The sequence below is a fragment of the Protopterus annectens genome, chromosome 8.part0 (assembly GCF_019279795.1).
Source record: "Protopterus annectens isolate FY-2018-M chromosome 8.part0, PAN1.0, whole genome shotgun sequence".
Classification (NCBI taxonomy): domain Eukaryota; kingdom Metazoa; phylum Chordata; order Ceratodontiformes; family Protopteridae; genus Protopterus; species Protopterus annectens.
The window spans coordinates 1,350,802,981-1,350,823,878 of record NC_056741.1 but is presented as its reverse complement, the minus strand read 5'-3'; the positions used below and the strand labels follow the sequence as shown (position 1 = coordinate 1,350,823,878).

Sequence of the window (20,898 nt, the reverse complement as noted above, 5' to 3'; positions counted from 1 at the left end):
CTCAATGGCAACACTCAGATCTGCTCTGAGTTACAGCACAATGGCACTAAATATACAGAACCAACTGATGTTGCCAAAATCCTGGCAGATAGGTTCAGTGCTAACTTTACCCCTCTCTCATCCCTTAAAGGGCCCATCTCTATACCGGAAGAATGCAAAGTACCTGTAATCACGGCTGCACAGGTAAAAAACACACTCTCCAAAGCCAAGAACACAGCATCCATGTGACCTGACAACATCCCAGGCTGCATTCTACATGAACTACAGAACGAACAGGCACCGGACCTAAGTACCATGTTTAATCATAGCCTCACCTCAGGCTTTGTTCCCACTGAATGGCGCACAGCAACGGTTATCCCACTCCACAAGGGAGGAGCCACCACGGACCCCGGGAACTATCGCCCCATTAGCCTGATGAGCCTGGTCTGCAAGGCTATGGAGCGTATCATCATGGAACTTATAAACAATGACATTGGTAATCTCCAAACTCTGGACCCTACCCAGTTCGGGTTTGTAAAAGGCAGGTCATGTCTCCTAAACCTGATAGACTTCTTTGAAGTGGTCACCAAAGCTGTAGATGAGGGTAAGGTGGTACACACAGCCTATTTAGATCTCGCCAAGGCTTTCAACACCATCCCGCACTCTGGAAATATAGAAAAACTCACTAAACTAGGTATAAATCCCTATGTCACAAGATGGGTTGCCAACTGGCTCATTGACCGAACCCACACTGTGAAAGTAGCAGACTCTAAATCCAACTTCAGACCAGTGACAAGTGCAGTACCACAGGGTTCAGTCCTAGGTCCTCTCCTGTTTGGTATCTACTTCTCTGAAGTACAGGCTAACACAGAAGGTCTTTGGCTAACAAAGTTCGCAGATGACTGCAAACTAGGAGCCATAATCAAATCTCCTAACGATGTGGACATCCTACAAAAGGGCCTCACTGAGACAGATGCCTGGTGTCAAAGCCATAGCCTCAAGCTCAATGGCAAAAAGTGCATTGTCATCCCTTTTGGTAAAAACTCTGTATCCATGAACTACCACATAGGCGGTAGTCTACTTAACATCGAATGTGTGATAAGAGACCTTGGGACACAGGTGGACAGTAGTCTCTCCTTTGATAATCACATTGCCACAGTAGTCAGGAAATCCTTCTACATGGCACACCTCATCACAAAAGGTTTCTCATACAAAAAAAAAAAAGAGGTCATTGTTCCCCTCTACTCATCACTCATTAGACCCATTATAGACTGCAAAGCCTCTTTTGGTATGTACCTCACAAGACATCTACAACAAATGGAAAGGCCACAGAAATACCTCACAAAGAGGATTACCGGCCTCAAACAGATGCCCTATGCAGACCATCTAAAAAAACTGCAGCTTTACTCCGTCGCATATCGCCTAGTCAGAGGAGATCTCTGCCTAACATACAAAGCTATGTCAAACCCAGAACTGTTGGACATGCCCCATGTAAAGAAATCCCAATCCCTCTGAGCTACATGCTCTAGGGACCTAAACCTTGTCACCACAATAAACAGGAATCTATCCCCTCCAGCATGTTCTGTCTCAGAGACTTCCCATACTCTGGAACAAACTACCTATCTATATCAAACAAAGCTCCTCATTAGCACTCTTCAAGAAAAATTTTGATGATTGGATGGGAGATAGGAAATTCACCCTGGGGATCACTTCTGTGACTCTGCTTGACAGGGGCACAGGAAAATTATTTTCTTGGGTGGCAAAAGCCAGGGTACCATTTGGCTAGGCTTATATAGGCCCTAGGGCCAATAGCCTAGTACCTACCTATGAACCTATGCAGACTGTTGCAGAGTATCTGTTTTGGCAAAGTCCAGGAACCTCTGGGTGAGCATGTTTCTGCTTGTGTACACATCCCAGTCAATACAGGGATAGTTGAAATCTCCCATGACTAAGGTGTTGGGGCTGTATGGTATGTGACTCCAGTAAGTCCAGGTGGGTGGTGTGCTTTTCCTGGTTTATGGTGGGGAACTTCTACCTACCAATGATGTGGGGAAGGTACTTTGGCTACAGTTAGTTGAACATTGAATAGTTCGAGAGAGTTATACTGTTTGACCAGTCTTGAGGTGTACTTGGCCTTAATGAAGATGGTCACACACCCATCTTTGGTTCTTTCATGCTCATTTTGAGGTATGAACGCGTAGGAGGCATTGTAGCCTTGAACAGCCGGGGTACCCTCCGTGGCTTTGAACCATGTCTCAGTAACCTCACCTTGGAAGAAGCTAACATCTGTGCAAGTGTTTCCAAGGAGTGCAGCTACCCATTCAAAATCCTACCATTAAGCAACAAAACCTTTAGTTTGTCTTGAGTATATTTTATGTCGGAAATTTTTTGTTTTAATATTGCCTAAAAATGGCACTATGGGGGAGGTAAGCACCTTTGCCAATATCCGAAAACTTACAGGAGACAGGTGCACACCATCTCTGGCAAAGCAGTGTGGCCTGTCAATCATGACTTCCCAGGCTGACAGATACTGGATCCCCCTTGGACCAACTCCAGAAGCTAAGCCACTTGTTAAAGTCCATCATTTTTTCTTTACATTGTGGAATCATCCTGGGTGATGGCAGAATGCTGCTTAGGGCTAGGGTCATGCCTGCTTGAGACAGAGTTCAGTCATGTTTCTCTTATAGTCCAGAGAGTTTAAGTCTCAAGTTATTCACCACAACATTGACTATGACGGAGTCATAACGGTACTTGTTGACTGACGAGTGCATGCATGACTTGACAGATCCTGGCATCTAACAGGCAGTTGACCATGACCTTGGCTTTGTCCAGCGTGGTGAGGGAGACATCTGTACATCTCACTATGGATTTGCCTATGACTAAGATATTATATTTTGAGGTGTTTTGCCTTACGTGCTTATTTGCTGAGACAGTGGTGTGTGTTACATGTAGTGGTACTATTTGTATAGCAGTCTATGCAAGTGGTTTACGTTTGGGAGGTCTCTAACCTTTTGGGAGGCTTCGTAGTGTATGCAGGTTTATGTGTTGTAACCTTATTTTGTGTAAGGGGTTGAAGTGTGGGTGCTGGCAGCCTGTTTGATGCCCGGTTTGTTGTTACGCGAGAGAACTAACTCCAATTTCATAATGTAGTTACATATCTTACATGGTGTATTTTATTTGTTTTAGGAGTAAGTGGTTGTCAGTATACATGAGACAATTGCTACATTACCTCAGGATACCCATGTCAATCTGGCTGGCTAGAGAAATGATGGGAAACTGCCCATCCATTAAGCAGTTTTTTTTTTACCATATGTACTTTTAGGGAAGGGAGTGGGCTAGTTAGACTATCTTTTTGCCTTAGGACTAACAAATGGGGCTTGTTCTAGTGAAGGCTAGGGATGAGTGTGACAATGCTGCTCAGTACACATCTATGTTGCCTGTAATACAGCAGGGAAGCTTGGGAGGGTTCCACTGACAGATGTCTAGGGAAAAATTGTGTTTCAAGGCGTTTACTTCTATACAGGATACTGCTAACCCCCACTGCACGGTGAGCAGAAACGCTCAAACACAAGGCATAAACACAGGCAAAAAAAAAAAATATTTAAGCTAATCTACCAATAGGAAAAAGCAGACAAGGCTGAATCTACACTCTGCTGTCACAAGGGTGCACAGCAGCCCATTCTAATGCAAGATGGAGATATAAAGAAACTTCTCCTACAAACATGTACACCCAAAATCAATATAGGCAATCTCCTATATAAAACATCCGTAACAAAAATCTGGAACAGCCTCCCCTCTAACTTGCAAAACATCACACAAACAGCTTAAAAAATGAACTAAAATACTACTTCCAGAAAAAACTGGATCTACTCCTGTCAGGATCTTACTTGACCTCTCTCTTTCTTTATCTGTTCAACTTTTTTGCTAATCTACTTAATCTTCAAAGAATTTCTTAACTAAAAATGATACCTCTACTTGTTAACAATTATAATGTGATTTTTACTTCACTGTAGATTATCTAATTTATACTCTTAACTATGTTATTATGTCAAGAATTTGCTTTTGGAGCTTTTCTCCTCGGGTCTCCACTGAAAATGGGCATGTGCTCAGTTGGACTAACCCGGTTAACAATTGTGAAATAAATAAATAAATGCTCATGTGTATAACTAAGCTAGATTCAGCAGATCTGAATCTAGACTATGCTATCTAGGCTACCAATACAGTTGAAATCAAGTGAAGAAAGCAATGTAGTCGCAAACAGTAAAAAGCAGAAATAATGCAGCAACTGGTTAAAATCTAGTTTAAAAAGTGCAGTCAAGAAACAATTTTACCTGATGAACAAAATGTGAAATGTGCAGCCTAGATAATTTAAGTGTCTATCTCTCTCATAGAACATAATCTCCAGGCCAAGCAGATTTCTTAAAATAGAAAAAAATGATGCAAGTAAACAGAAAGCAGGAAGTCACACAAAAAAATATAGGTTTACTTTCCTCACCCAGCTGGAAATCACCAGCAGGGCTTTAGTTATGCAGGCTTGAAATCATTTCAGAAAAGACAAAGGCCCAACAATTCACTGTGCACTGTGTATTTAAGTACAATTATAAGTTTAAGAAACAATTTAACCAATGGAAAAAATGTGAAATGTGCAACCTACATAACTTAAGTGTCTCTCTCACACATAGAACGAACACACCATGTCAAGCTGATTTCTTAAAAAACATCAGGCACATTGCAAAACCAGTCTGGTCTTTTAGGAGCTGGTGAATGATATTCAGGTGCAGAGGAGGTGGACTGAAAACCTCAAGGACAGAAGGGACCGGAGAAGAGGCAGAGATATCCATCTCCAAGAGGCTATGTGTACCTCATCTGAATATCAGACATATACGTAGATTGCCATTCACAGTGGTGCATCATGTTCTGCATATAGTCTCCCCAAAGGGAGCTTCCTGAATAGGGGAATCTGATGTTCAGGGAGTCCTTTTCATAAGAAGAGATTTGTCCTGGAGAATGTAGCTGAGAGGAATAGTGCTGAGAATGGTCAGAGTCATAAGTCTTGTTCTTCAGAAGCGGAAACCAGGGTACGTTTTTGAGGAGTAGGTTGCGGGCACCCAAAGGAGGGAGGTTTCAAAGACATAATAGCTATAAACAACCCCTGTGAAGTCTATCCATAGGTTGGTACTAGGCTATCGGCCCTAGGGCTTACACAAGCCCAGCCATAACAATTCCCTGGATATTTCTTCCCACAACATTTACTTCCCTGGACCCCTGTCTAGCAGGGCAACTGATATAACTCCTGAGGTGAATTTTCTATCTCCCATCCAATCGTCAAGGTTCCTTTTGAAGAGGGCCTAGGAGGCGCTCTGCTTGACATGTAAGGGCAGTCTATTCCAGAGTATGGGGAGTCTCTGGGTCAGGAACCTATCTCTCCAGCATCTTTTGTTCATTGTGGTGACAAGGTTTAGATCCCTGGAGCGTGTGGTTCTGAGGGATTGAGATTTCTTTAAGTGGAGCATGTCCAACAGCTCAGGGTTTGACATGGCTTGTATGTTAAGCAGAGATTGTCTCTGAGTATAGCTGGAGTTTTTTTTTTAGACAGTCAGCATAGGGCATCTGCTTTAGGCCTGTAATTCTTTTAGTGAGGCATTTCTGTGGCCTTTCCAGCTGTTGCAGATGTCTTGTGAGGTACATACCAAACAGGGCATTGTACTGTATATACTGGGACTAATGAGGGAGGAGCACAGTGGGACAATGACCTCCTTTTTTCTGGATGAAAAGCCCTTGGTGATGAGGTGTGCCACATAGAAGGATTTCCTGACTGTTGTGGCGATGTGGTTATCGAAGGTGAGACCACTGTCCACCTGTGTCCCTAAGTCTCTCATCACACTTTCGGTGTTTAGTGTACTGCCACCTATATGGTAATTCAAGGGTACATATTTTTTCCCAAAGGTGAAAACTATACATTTCTTGGCATTAAGCTTGAACCCATGGCTCTGGCACCAAGCATCTGTTTCTGTAAGGTCCTTTTGCAGAATATCCACATTATTTGGGGATTCAATAATGGCTCCCAGTTTGCAGTCATCTGCGAACTTTGTTAGCCAGAGTCCCTTAGTGTTGGCCTATACTTCACAGAAGTAGATGCCAAACAAGAGCGGTCCCAGGACTGAACCCTGAGGTACTCCACTTGTCACTTCTTTTCCTTAGCTGCTGACAGGGACAGGCTACATGCCCAGTCTTCTGTTTTTTTCATCTTAGGTGCAACATCCACCTAGAGGAGAAGCAGAGGTTCAAAATCCTGTACAACTTCTATTAGCCTGGGATTGCTTCCCAAACTAAAATCTGAAAGATACCACATGGTCCCTTGGAAATAAGACACAGTTCATCGGATGTATCAGTATTCTGCAAAGCCTCAGGAGCCATACCAGCCTCCAATGGGTCACAGTAGTGGGCAAATGAGAGGTAACCTGACATATAACAGTTTCTGAAACCTCAGCAAGTACATCAGCTTCAGAAACATTGGACTCTGGATCCACTGGAGGCCTCTCTAGTTTTTTTCTTCAGTGGCAGAGGGAAAGATGTGAAGTTGTCAGCTTGGACTGAGCCATGAATTTAAGACCCTTGGGTCTCTAGAAAGGAGATGAGTGTAGGAAGCCTTAACTTAAGGGTTTTGGGAATGAATGATTGACAGAGTGAGCAAAATTTGTGACTGTTTTCTGGGTCTAGGCAAAAAACTTGGTATGCAAGTCCTTGTAAGGAATCTGCGTATAGCACTCAAACTTACCCCTCCCTAGCTGACATCTAACAATTTTCAACAAAATAATTTTAAGCAAAAAGGAAGGTTCTCCAATGGACCACTTATCAAGATAAATAATCAAAGCTAAGTTACTAATGACCAAACAGTGATCAGTCCCAATGGATGCACGACATGTGTTCAAGGCTGGCAGCGAGAGTTTAAGGATCCACACTCTTACATCACTCTATACACACTAATACACCAATGCATACAAGCTGAGGGCATGCATTGGGCATATGACCTCAGGAAAGTAAAGCTTTGGTACCTCAGCCGGACATCAAAGACAACCCATATATCAGGAATATTGCAGCAGTGATTTCAGTTAGGACATCATACATTCAGAATAATCAAGGTTTGGTTTAGTTAATTCTTCTTGTTATACAGTCATTAAAATGTATTTATTGACTATCACCATTTTGCAGTGAACCCAATTCCACATAAAATGAATACTAAAGTGTGTGTGTGTGTGTGTGTGTGTGTGTGTGTGTGTGTGTGTGTGTGTGTGTGTGTGTGTGTGTGTGTGTAACACTACCAGATTTGATTGGGTCTCCCTATGAAGGCTAGCCTCATCATTTGAGAACCAATGGCCCACAGAGATAATGGCCTGAATTTAGCAAGTTGATAAAATAATTACGTATTCAGAAATAGGACTCTCTCACAGATTCCATTGTGGTAGACTAGAAAAACTCTTACTAAGAAAGTGGAATACAATTTTTTCCTCCAGGAGCTGGTGTCATGTTTTAAAATCATGTGTAAACACAGCATGCAGGAGCTAAAAACTGCTAAACAGATTAAACGGGTAACAGGTATTACAATCTTTCCATTTACCTTCGAGTTTAACAATCTGCCATAGTCAGAAAAGGAACAAATATGTTAGATCTTGGTAAGTAAAATAAGATCATGCAGCCAGTAAAACAAACTGCAAAAATCAGGTTTTACTGTGTAACTCTACCACTTAATAATCCAGCATGGAACATACTGCAAGAACTAACCTTGATGAAAAAAAGAAATGCATCTCAGAAAAAAAATCCCAACATTCTGAGCTGAAACCATCCATTCACCCACTAAAGTGCAATGGAAGATGAACTACACATACTAACAAGACTGGCCCATCTAGTCAGCCAATGAAAACAGTATTCTTCCATATGTTCTCCAATACACATTTTGTCCTACACAGGGCTACAGGAAACAATGTATTCATCATGCTTTAAATTTCAGAATATTACAAAAGTGCATCATAACTGTGATTACCAAATGAAATACTACAGATATTAATGTAAGTAAAACTGGAATAAAGAATCACCAATGAAAACATTTAAACAGAAGCCTTACTGGTGCCACCAAGAAGCCTGCATGAAAGAAGACCTCCAATTCATTAACAGTGCTTCAAAGGAAGGAAGAGCAATTTGGGGTGGTGGGCTTTCTTTTGCAAGATATTCTACATTCCTGAAAAAAAAAAAAAAAATGCCTCTTACCTAGCAGGTGCTGGTGTAATTTTGGGTTTCTCAGGTTCTATGATGGTATCCGTTATCATGGACACAGCAGAGCTTCCAGACACAGTAGAACTTCCAAAGCCACCAAACCCAGGCGCTTTTTTACCCTGCCTCTCTGCATCTCGCCGAGCCTGTTGCAACTCCTTCGCTCTACGTCGCATCTCTGCTTTAGCTTCTCGTTCTTGGGTCTGTGGCAAACAGAAGCAAGTGGCAAACTAAGTATATACAAAGAAACTGCACTATAATGGTTAAATAAAAAAAAATAGTGACTTCATCTCGCACCTCTTTCAAAACATGACAGTAAAAGTCAGGATAGTACACACTGATGGCTTTCAAATGGCCTGCTGCCATTGTTCTGCAAAAACTTCTTCAGGCATCTAGCCAGCCCTGTGCAACTCTGAAAGCTGCTGCTCCTTAGAAGTTGACTGCTTTTTGCTATGCCAGTCATTCAGTTGATATTTAAATGCCACTTTCTTTCAGGGGTTTATCTACAGCTTGCATAATCCATTCACGCTACACAAATTGCTTTTATTATGCCCAACACCACAAGTGAACAACCACCAGCAAAAAGTTTTAGACATTTGCAAGATAGAAAATAATACAGAACAGTTGAGGGAGAGGGACAAAAAGAAGCCTGATTTAGCATCTTACAACCACAATCACCTCATAAATGGTATTAGTGGTCAACAAAACAGTCCTGGGTGGTGAAAGCTACCATGGCAGATATTGACCCATGTCACATATATCAAATCAATTACATCTGGCTGGCGGGAGATAATACACCTACTTGCCCTTAACTGCATTTAACATTATTCCCTCCTAGCATCCCTAAGATTCCCCTGTCTTCCTTTTCTGCCTGTCTCAGCTTCCCTAGCATTCCCCTTATCCCTTTCAATACCAAGTCTTAAATGCCCCTGTGGGCTCCCTTTCCCCCACCCATTCCAATCATCTAAACCACAAGTCCACAACCCTCTCAGTGATTAAATGCTTTTGCAGATTCCTACAATCTGTTTAAGCCCATCTTCTACCTCTCTCTGTCCTTCTCATTCTGAACGAGACTCTCACACCTCCTCCAAATTATCCTGTAGATCCTCAGTATGCCCTCTTTTCTGCTGGTCTTTAGTGAGACAAGCTCCAGCTTCTTCAATTGCTGGACATATCCTTACCCTCCATCCTACACATCCTTCTGCTGGTTTCCCCTTTGGATTACTTCCAGTAGCCCGATTTCCCTTTCCTTATATGGGCTCCAGAAGTACACACATTGCCTGGTCAGAGTCCAGAAAAGCAGAAGCATTACCTCCTTGCATTTGAAAGCGATCCTCTAGATGCAACCAGTCATTCTACTTGCTGGTGTTGCCATGAGCCTTTCACTCTGCTACTGGTGGTCCAACCCAGACACAGACAACAACTCTAGAAACTTTTTATGTCCTGTCTTCATCAGGTCCACTCCCTTAGATGATGTACTTACAGTGGATAACTGCTCAATCGAATGCACACTGCTTAGTGACAAACATCCTACGGAGCCAGCAAATTCAGGACAACCCATAATTTCAAGCTCTGGCCTTAACTCAGTTGATCACAGCTCCTACATGACGGGTCCAAACAACCAGAACAAAAAAAAAAAAAAAAAAACTTTACTGGATACTTACAAACATCCTCAAAAAGTACAGTTTTGTACCTACCATAAATGTAGATGTTCGAGGATTCCCTTGCTGCAGTCCTGACTATTGGGTATAGTCCGCGTCCCAGTCGGCCCGAATACCAGAGTATAAGGCTGACGTCGGTCATGGCGCCTTAGACTGACGTCAGTACGTCAGGGTACTAATGCGCATGACCGGCGTCATTTCCTCAGTCTTTTCTTGCCCCAGATGTCAGAAGACCCAAAAGACAAGTCCCAAAACAACCTGCACCAAAAAACATGTACAATATATACAGTAATATATATAAAAAATATAAGCATGTAAACTCACCTACACAACCACCCTGAAACACAGAGGGGAAGGAGGGAGGGTAAATTGGACTGCAGCAAGGGAATCCTCGAACATCTACATTTATGGTAGGTACAAAACTGTACTATGTTCTTCGCCTTCCCTTGCTGCAGTCCTGACTATTGGGTAGAATCCCAAAGCAGAGGTAAGGGAGGCTGGCAAATTATAAAGTAGCAGGAGCTGACAACATGCCTTGTAAAACAGCTGTGGCAAAACCAGCTCTAGTCTTAGAGTATATAGGCAGGTGATAATGCCTAGAGAAAGTATGCACTGAACTCCAAGTAGCTGCTTCCAGAATATCCTTAGTTGCCACCCCTTACAAATGCTGTTGAAGTGGCAGTAGCCCTAGTGGAATGAGGCCTAATCCCAGCTGGAATCTCCTTGCCATGATGGGAATAACAAAATGCAATGCAAAGCCAATCCACCTAGAAATAGTTTGTTTTGACACAGGCTTGCCCTGTGAACTCAAAGCAAAAGAAACAAGTAACTGCTGAGACTGCCTAAAATTCTTAGTCCTGCTCAAATAATAACGCAATTGCCTGTGTACATCTAAAGTGTGCAAAATCTTTTCCCCTTTATTTTGAGGATCTGCAAAAACGTAGGCAAATGAATAGTTTGGTTTAAAGCCACACTAGAAACCACCTTAGGCATAAAGGAAGGATTAGTGCGTAATGATACCCTGTCCTTATGGAAAATCAAAGGGCTCTACTGCCATAAGGGCCTGCAACTCAGACACCCTTCTTGCAGAAGTAATAGCCAACAGAAAAGCAGTCTTCCATGACAAATATTTCAATTCAGCAGTAGCTGCAGGCTCAAAAGGTTGTAGAGTAAGTTTTTCCAACACAAAATTGAGATCCCAAGCAGGAGTAGGAGCTCTACGTGGGGGTCTTATATTCTTTGCCCTCTAAGAAACTGCTTGAACAAAGGATGCGAAAACAAAGGTGGGTCACAATCATAGTGAGCTGAAATTGCTGCAGCATGAATCTTTATGGAAGAGAAGGACAAACCTTTGTCCAATAATTCAGTAAGATATTGAAGAGCCACACTCAAATTAGGCTCTGAAATCTCCAAATTCTTTGCTGTACTCCAAAATAAAATCTCTTCCATTTTTCTGCGTACACTCTCCTAGTACTAGGCCTTCTAGCTTCCATAATCACATTTAAAACTTGTTGAGGAAGCTGAGACCTACCGTGCTTCAACACAGAATATGCCAAGCTGTGAGATGAAGAGATTGAAGCTTGACATTGAGCAGATGACCGTCCTTCTGAGATAACAGATGAGGAATCAGAGGTAAAGGCCATGGAGGCTTCTTTACAAGACTCCTTAGAAGTGGGTACCAGTGTTGCCGAGGCCAATCTGGAGCTATCAAAATCATCCTTGGCCTGTCTTGTCTGACCTTTAGCAATACCTTTGGAAGAAGAGGTAGAGGTGGAAAGGCATAGACATGAAGGTTTTTCCAACTGAAAGACAGAGCATCCACTTTCCAAGCTGTGTGATGAAACCCCTTTGTGCAATACTTTGGCAGCTGGTGGTTTAGTGGAGAAGCGAACAGATCTATGTCTGGAGTTCCCCATGACACTGTCAATTTCTGAAATACATGAAGATCCAGTTTCCACCGTGGGGATCCATGATTTGTCTGCTTAATACATCTGCTAGGGAGTTCTGTGCTCCTGGCAGAAACCTTGCCTGAAGAGTCAGTTGCAGGCTTAACGCAGTCTCCCATAAAATCATTGCTTGCCTGCATAGAGGATAAGAATGTGTTCCCCCTTGCTTGTTGATGTACCACATGACAGTTGTGTTGTCTGTCAGAATCAACACCTGCCCTGGAAGAAGTAACTCCTTGAACGCCATCAATGCAAACTGGACTGCTAACATCTCCTTCATGTTGATATGTAGATGCTGTAGTCTGGCAGGCCACTTGTCTTGTATCCACTTTCCATTTAGATGAGCTCCCAAGCAGTGTCCGAGGCATCTGTCGTTAAAATCTGACTCGCCTCTGGCCGGGTCACAGAGAGTCCCTTGTTTAGGTGACATTCCTGAGCCCACCACAAGAATTCCTTTTGAAGGCAAGGTATTATTTGAATGACAGTGTCCAAATCTTGGCAGTGCTGTGTCCATACATTTTGAGATACCATTGCAGCTTCCTCATATGCAGTTTGGCATTGGGAAGCACCAGAATACAAGATGCCATGAACCCTAATGCTTGAAGGACTGTCCTTGCAGTCAGCACGGACTGACGAGATAGTTGATGGAAGTAAAGTGACAGACTCTTTTGTTTGTCCGGGGTTAAAAGGCCATCTGGGCTGCTGTATTCAGTCTCACACCCAGAAAGCACATGTCTTGAGAGGGTACTAGACTGGACTTTATTTCGCTCACAGAATACCCTAGGCATCTTAGCACTGCTATGACATATTCCAGATGCTGTAGAAGGTGTTCCTTTTCTTGAGCCAGAATCAGGCAGTCGTCCAAGTAAGGATAGATTTGAATGCCTTGAAGCCTGAAGTAGCTATCACTGGAGCCAGAACCTTTGTGAATACTCTGGGCAGTAGATAAGCCAAAGGGCAATGCAGAGAACTGATAATGAAAATCTCCAGTTCGAAACCGCAGATACTTTCTGCAACTTAGCCTTATAGGCACATGAAGGTAAGCTTCCTTGAGATCCAAAGTTACCATCCAGTGATCCTTGCCTAGCAGAGGCAACAGTTGCTGTAACGTCAACATCTTGAACTTGGGAATGTCCAGATAAGTGTTGAGGATAGATAAATCCAAAATTGGTCTCCACGTGTTCCCCTTCTTTGGTACTAGGAACAGGCGAGAATAAAATCCGAAGACCCTTTCTGATACAGGGACTGGCTGAATGGCCCCTATCTGGAGTAACTGAGAAACTTGCTTGTGAGCCTCTTTTCTTTGTGGAGGAGGAACATCTGGCATGCCTTTGAAAGTGGGCATTGTGTGGAAATAAAATCTGTAACCGTGATGAATGATATCCAGCACCCATCTGTCTTGAGTGATTAAATCCCAATTTTCTTTGAAAAGAGACAATCTTCCTCCCAAAGGAGCTGCCAGACGAGAGTCCACTGGCAGCTGAAAAGGCAGGTCATTGGTTCTGCTTACGAAAGGACTGACCCCTGCCCTCACCAGAAGTCTGAGCAGGTGAACTGTCTGATCTAGGCCTAAACGAACCTTGAGCCCTGCCCCTACCACGTCTAGACCTACCCCTAGACTGGGAACCATAAGCAGGATATGTCCACCCCTTAGCAGGCCAATTTCTACTAAACTTGGAGGCTGTACCTGCAAAAATCTTTAACAGTCTGCATAGACTTAGCTTTGTCCTCCATTTTCTTTAAAACTGCTTCCACAGGCGGTCCAAACAACACATCAGACTGTAAAGGAGCATCCAAAATCCTGGTCTTAACATGCTCAGCTAAATTCTGATCCTTCAACCAGGCATGTCTGCGAAGAACAGAACTAGTAGCAGCCACCCTCGAGGAGGCCTGAACAGCATCAAAACCACACTGCAAAGAATGCTTACCCACTTGTTCAGACACATGAACCAAATCCAGCAATTCTTTACACTCAATACCTTCCGCCAAAGCATCCACCTTAGATTTCAATTGTGAAAGGAGATAATTCTGATATTTCAGCATATGAAACTGACAATTCAACGCCCTCATGGCTAGAGTGGAAGAAGTATATACTTTCTTACCCCACCTATCCAAAGCCCTTGCCTCTTTATCAGAGGGTACAGGATTTTAACCACAGAAGCTTTAACACCTTTAGGCCCCTGAGAAACAGTTTCTGGGTCCGCCCTGGGACTCTTAAACAAATACTTATGAGCTTCGGGCACCCTATAATACCTATCAGGCTTAACAGGAGCAGGAGGCAAGGAGTCAGGGTTCAGAGAAGCCTCAGCAAAAACATCCTCCACCACATTCAACACAGGAGGAATAGCTAAGGGCCTATGCTGGGGCAAAAACAAGAATTCCCTAAGCCTTTTTCCAGAGTCAGAGTAATCTTGGCCTTCCCATTTAAAGTGCTCCCTCATGGAGTGAAGAGACTCTGAAAATGAAAAATCCTCAGGAGGAGAAGCTGAAGGAGTGGAATCATCCACATCAGAATCAGAATAAGTAGGAAACTCTTGCAAGTCTTCCACAGAAGACTCTGAAGCCTGTGAACACTGCTCAAAACTATCAAACTCCTGTTCCACCCTAGGCCTCTTATCAGGTGGGGGCATAGAACCTCTAATCAGAGTAATCAAATCTTCTGCCATTTTAAGCATATGTTTCTTAGGCACAGAGCCCGAAATGCTAGGAGAAGCCCCCACAGAAGCTGAACTTGGCCTACCTCTAAAAGAAGCTTTGGCAACAGAAGGAGAGGCCCTAACTACCTTGGGAAGAACAGTTACCTGAGAAGCCCCCTCAGCCTGGCCTACCTCCTGAGAGGGCACATCCTGTAACAGTAAAGTATCTGCCTGAGACTCCATAGAGACTCCAGGCAAAACCTCTGGCTCCCCTGAGCCTTCTAAAGGACCGACGTCCGGGACTGCCGGTTCCTCACCCCTAGGTTTCACTGATTTGTCCTTGCGCTTCTTGGATGAAGCAGGCGTCGGAGCATCCGACGGCATAGTATAATTGCAACGCTTCCCAAACACTAACCTAGCACAATCAAGCCTCCTCTTAATAGTGCGCTTATTAAATCTAGCACAAGAGCGGCAACCAACAACGCCGTGCTCAGGCCCTAAACAAGGTATACACAATGTATGATAATCCCTATGCGGTATCTGTTTCCCACAAGAAATACAGTTATTCACTTTTTCTGACATCCGGTTAAATACTGAGGCAAGAAAAACCAAAATGTTCTAACGGGTTACTTAGCCAACTCTGTTTCGGTCTGAAACTCCGGTTTCGGAAAATCTCAGAACGCCAACCTGCACTCGCAAAATTGCTTCTGCATCGGACCATGCGGCAAAAAAGACTGAGGAAATGACGTCGGTCATGCGCATTAGTACCCTGACGTACTGACGTCAGTCTAAGGCGCCATGACCGACGTCAGCCTTATACTCTGGTATTCGGGCCGACTGGGACGCGGACTATACCCAATAGTCAGGACTGCAGCAAGGGAAGACGAAGAACATCCCAACATACTCTAGAACTTGATCGAATCACAATAGTGACCATTATACTACCAATGCAGCATGCAAAACCTGTCCACAACTAATAAGAGAGACAAAGCCTTAGAAGACCAGAAAATCAATACTGCAACCTCACTATAAAGATACATACAAAAACATAACTGGTGACACAGACATCTCAGAAGTACACAGCAAAACCACTGCAAGAACCTAACACAACTAAAGCCTTTTAGAAGTCTATCAATAGCTTCTAGTAAGTGTGAAGGCAACTCTAACAGCCAGCATATCTAGAAATGGAAAATTCACCTAAGTATTTCAGTGCCACAGTCATCTAGAACAGCAATAACCAAAACATTTCAATCAGAAGAGTAAACCTGCAAACTTTAATTTCTATCCTGTTTCCACAGATTATATGTAGATTAAAAAAAATAAAGGATGACAGACAAAATTTGTACCACCAATCACTTACCCACGAACAATAATCATCATTTTTATACATGGGGAAAAGGTGAACTAGTGCGCCTCCAGAAATTGTTAAAAGAAGCCAGTTAGCCCACTGTAGAATTGTGTAATGTTAATTAGAAGAAAGCAGTATGAATTAGTTAATTTTAAGCCTCGTCCTCCCCGTGGTTGGGTAGCGTTCAAAAGACATGCGTGCCTAAATGGGCATGCCTTCGTTGAAGGCTGGGCATCGAGCTGGCACCTCGGTGTTGCATAAAAATCTACTGCCAATCATTAGCGGACCGGAGTTCCGCTGTGGCGACCCCTTACCGGGAAAAAGCCAAAAGACAAAACAACAACAAGCCTCCCAATAATGTTCAGAATTACAGACCTACAAGCATTTTTAACCATCTACCTAAAATTATTAGTATGGACAGCACATAACACCAGTTAACCTCTCTCTCCAATAACAATCCTGCCATCAATACTCGGTACAGATAAAGGGCTGGGCACAGTACTTCTTAATCTTCTCCAACAAGTGGATTCCAACTGCAACAAGGGATGACTAACAGCTACAGTACCCTCTCAAAGGCATGCAACAGTAGTCTAAACCAAAGGTTGCAAGAAATTGGCTGCACCAACAGTAACATCTTGATTACAGCTCCAAGACAGTTTAGTCTATTAGTAAAACATTTTCCACTCCTCCTCAACAAAATATAAACAGCATCCCGAGGCTCAGTCCTTCATCTATTACTTTTTAAATCCTCACTAACTGCAAATACCAACACGCTTACAATATAACCTTAATTCACTATGGAGAGGACTTAACCCTTGTCCAAGAAACACCTACCATCCAAAAATAAGAAGCAGAACAGCAGTTATCTTTCAAAAAGCATCAGACAATTTTATTTGCAATTATCTTCGGGAAACAGAATTATCTCAGACTTCAGCCTAGCTGCAGAGTTTGGTTATCTGATTATCCAATTCTCTGGCCAAGAGTATATATTAGATTAACTACAAGTCTCTTGAATACACAGTTTTAAGTTCCTGTTTCTGGATTTCAAATGCATGTGCACTGCTTCAGGGGGTCTGTTGGGGTCAGCTGTGTTTAAACAGATTGTAGATTCTCAATATGGTTGAGATGCATTTTCTCTCACAGAGTTCACTTTGCTAGTTGACTGCCCAGTCATTTACAGGATGAAACGGCACAAAAAAAATGTGTAGACTCCAAAGATGCGACTTTCCCAATCATTTACAGGGACAAACAGTAAAAAGGACAGTGGTGGATTCTGAAGACAAGATTTTTGTAGGTTTTTAATACTTCACTACCACCTCCAGTAAAAATCTATATCACTCAGTTGTCCAGGACCTTCTGTAGGATGGTTAAAGTAGAAGTGTCATACTACTGGCATACTGCAATCTAAACTGGCTAGGCCCATTCAGAAGCAACATAAGAGTTCTAGACCTGCATGAACTTTAGTGAACTGTTAGTGATCGAACAAGAGTCAAATCCTGGAAATGAAGCACACACACACACACACATACACCTTGATGTTATAATCACAACCATCTCCTGCTTTCACTGATCTGTATTATCCAAGTCCTTAAGTGACCACTCCGCAGCGGTGATTCAAAACAAGCAGTGAATGATCTGATACTAGTTGCTGGTAGACTTTTTCCAAAGCTAAGAAACTGCTCTGCTGGAAGAGCTAGTCAATACAAACTGATGTGGCCACCTGGGGTATACAGCTTAACCAACCAAATGGAATTCACAGCAGCTTGTCTGCTTACTGGCTTAGAAGACTGAGTGGAAACAAGTGTTCATGGTTAGCAGCTGCACTTAAGGCTTAGCTCAAGGACAGACTGTACATAGCATTCACGAAACGTGAACAAAGATGATGCAGCCAATTAAGAAATTTTTTAAAAGCAAACAAACAAAAAAAAAGGAGTGGGGGGGGGGGCCACAGGCAGAGAGAGAGAGAAAGATGAGTGGAGAACTGTTTTGAGCACAAAGCCCTGTACACAAGAAACAAAGGACTTTAGAAAAACTACAAAAGACTTTCCTAGTGACATTACAAAATCCAAAATGGAATGCATTGAGATTCTTTCCATTGCTCTGAAAATTATTCTTGCTATCCTGCTACAGTCCCTTCTTTAAGATATTACAATGGACAAAGACTTATAAGCTCTATCCTACCCCTTCCTTCTGCTTCATAAAGGTAGCTACAACTAAACTATACTTCACCTCCTGCTCCAAATGCCAATCTCTCCACCCCACTTTCCTCAAGTTGGTTGGGCTTATAACCAAACCCCTGACTTGCATATATAATTTCATGCTGACCACACAAACCATGCTGCCTTTTTCCAAATATGCCGTGGTCTAGTTGCATATTAAGGCATATATGAAGTCTTCTATAAGATGAAGTAGGCGTGCCCTTGAATTTAAGGCAGAAAGAATATAATGGGCAAGATATGGCTAAGCAACTCAAGTGTAGTCTTTTGACGAAGGGCACAATTTTTTTTTTTTGGGGGGGGGGGGGGTCAGAAAGGAAAGTCCCTATACAGTTAATGTTAAATTACAGGCTGAAAACACAATACCATCTGCCCATGGTCAGTACATTAGTACTGATTCATCTCCAGTATCATGAGTGGAATGTGTAGTGACTAAAGTGTAAAACAGAGCATGATGTATAACTTGAAGACTCCCATTTGCAATGCTCTGTTAACCACAGAATGAGGAGATTAGTTACTGGAAATAGCAAATGTTGAACTGCCACCCATCTCCTTCACTGTTGTTGGAACGCTGATGGGAAGTGGAGAGCATGCTGTTGTCAAGCAGAAGCTTGCTGTTGACGGAAGAGAGAATGTTGCAACAGCATATTCTAAGACAGTATTGATAGGACGAGTGGATTTGTGTCACTGTATGCAGGACTTCACACTATAATGATTACTTAAATCAAGGTTTATTGGCTGCTAACATTTTCACTGCATGGGCTACACAATTAGCAGAAAGGAACAATTGTAACAAGCAAAAGTAAGCCACAACCTGGGGGACTTAGGAAGGGAATATAGCACTACTGCACTATGACAACAGAATGTGTACACCTGCCTGTATCACTGATAAGGTTATTAAGGGAGCTTAAGTTAGCAGCATTGTGGATTGGAAAAATAACTATTACAAGCAGTTATAGTGGTGTGGCAAGTACATTACAGGGGAGGAAAAAACAGATGCCTCTCAAAGACAAGTACTATGAACAAGTGAAATACAAAGAAGACAAAAACAAATGGGACAGGGTTACACTACAAGTATCCAAACTTCACTTTTACTCTAGACATAAAAGATAAGGAAACTATTAACAGGACTTGAGGGTTTTTCACCTCTAAGCCAACACAGCTAGCTAGAATTCAGAAGGTTTAATCCAGTCAGATGTTGGATTTCAAAAGAAAATATCTGTATACAGCCAGTAAACAAAAGCTATGTATTTTTAACATTTCAGGTGGAGGCAGGTTCATCATAGTCAACGATTAGGACTAAAGCTGGACTAGCTGCACACCAATCAACAGCATAACTTCTTTTTATGTTCTCTCACAGGGAGAGCTGGAGTGCCATTTATTTTTTTGTTTCTTTTTTTATTTTAAAATTCAGTTCCTGGATGCCAGCAAAAAAAGAAATTTGAAAAGCCTGAAAGAAATCAACCTGAAAAAGTGAAGAGAAAATAGTCTGGGAAGGATTCTGCAGCTTTCAGCAAAAAGTAATCCAGTAATTTAGAGGAAAACAAATCAAATGTACTCAGAGGTGATTAAAATAAATTAAACACTGAATGAATGTAGCAAATCAAACAAACAGCTAGAAAAAAAAGCTTTAACTAGCCATTCAAGATGAACTTATAAAACTGCAAAAATCAGAGGCTGACGAAGAAAAAGCTGGCTGAATATGAGGTGTCTCAAGTGTTTCAAGAACTGTTTAAAAAACAGTTATAATACAGAGCGCGCTCAGAGAAAACTTGAGATTTTCTGCTGTATCAGAGAAAATGGAAGGAACAGACTATATTAACTTTATGAAAGCAGAAATAATCAATTGGACTGATATTTCACAGCAGAATTTGCTAACTGAAAAGGTACATAGAGAGTACACTACCAACAATGCAGTGAGAAAGCAGCCCAAGACCTACATTAGTAAATAAATAATTATACCAGCAAAAAGAGTTGATCCTCTCAAAACTGTGGCAGAATGGCAAAGTATTAAAAATTCAGGACAACAGAGTGTAGGAAATGATTATTTACTGTACACCTATTTACTGTACACCAGGCAGAAGACAAGCACATTTATTCCAGTAATCAGAGAATGTTGACAGGCAGGTGAGAGATTCAAGCGGCTGTACCCTTCTGTCTTCAAAGTCCTTTTTCCTGGAGAATCAATTTCTTTTTTTCTTTTCTTTTTTTTTTTTGACACAAAACAGGCTAAAGAGGAAATAAAGTTTATCCAACAAAAAGTGAGCCAGCAAACAGATGGAGACTCTGCTTCTCATTCTTCCGAATGTAAGATTCATACAGAGACTTTGCCAGTGAAATCTTTTCAGACATTTGAAAGAAAAAATCACAGGAGTTGACTAGAAGAATCTACAGTACTGGTGTTGGGAGACTGAGATGAACAGAAGACCACCAGCAACTCTGAAATTCTTAGCACATTTGGAAAATATGTTTTTTTCAAGAAAAACACGCTGAAAAAAATGGACTTTGGTTGACTTTGTTAAACTTGGGGGCGGACTATAAACCATATACCCCACTTTATATCACTAATTTTTAGGACAACACTAAAACGGGAACAAGTAAAATGATTTTTGTTCTTAGTATTTGTATACATTTAATGATAAAAATTACATGTTATACACACAGTTTTGTGTAATCAGGAGTGTTTTAAATGTGGGGGGGGGTTCAGTGACTGTTGTACAGATATTTAAGTAAACAAGTACTTATTTTAGTTGCAAAAACATAGGTTTTACAGTATAGTGAGAAAAAGGCCTGGACAAAAAGCAAGCTTAATGTTCATATTCTGTGATCTTGGGCTGCTGGGAT

General features: G+C 42.1%; 1 protein-coding gene across 1 annotated transcript in view; it reads right to left on the bottom strand.

Moving 5' to 3' along the window:
* The window catches only part of ARCN1 (archain 1), a 736,356-nt gene that overhangs the window by 427,702 nt on the left and 287,756 nt on the right, over positions 1 to 20,898 (bottom strand). The window contains exon 4 of the mRNA XM_044080918.1: positions 8,245 to 8,450. Within this exon, the coding sequence (XP_043936853.1) occupies positions 8,245 to 8,450 (206 nt within the window). The remainder of the gene's footprint in view (positions 1 to 8,244; positions 8,451 to 20,898) is intronic.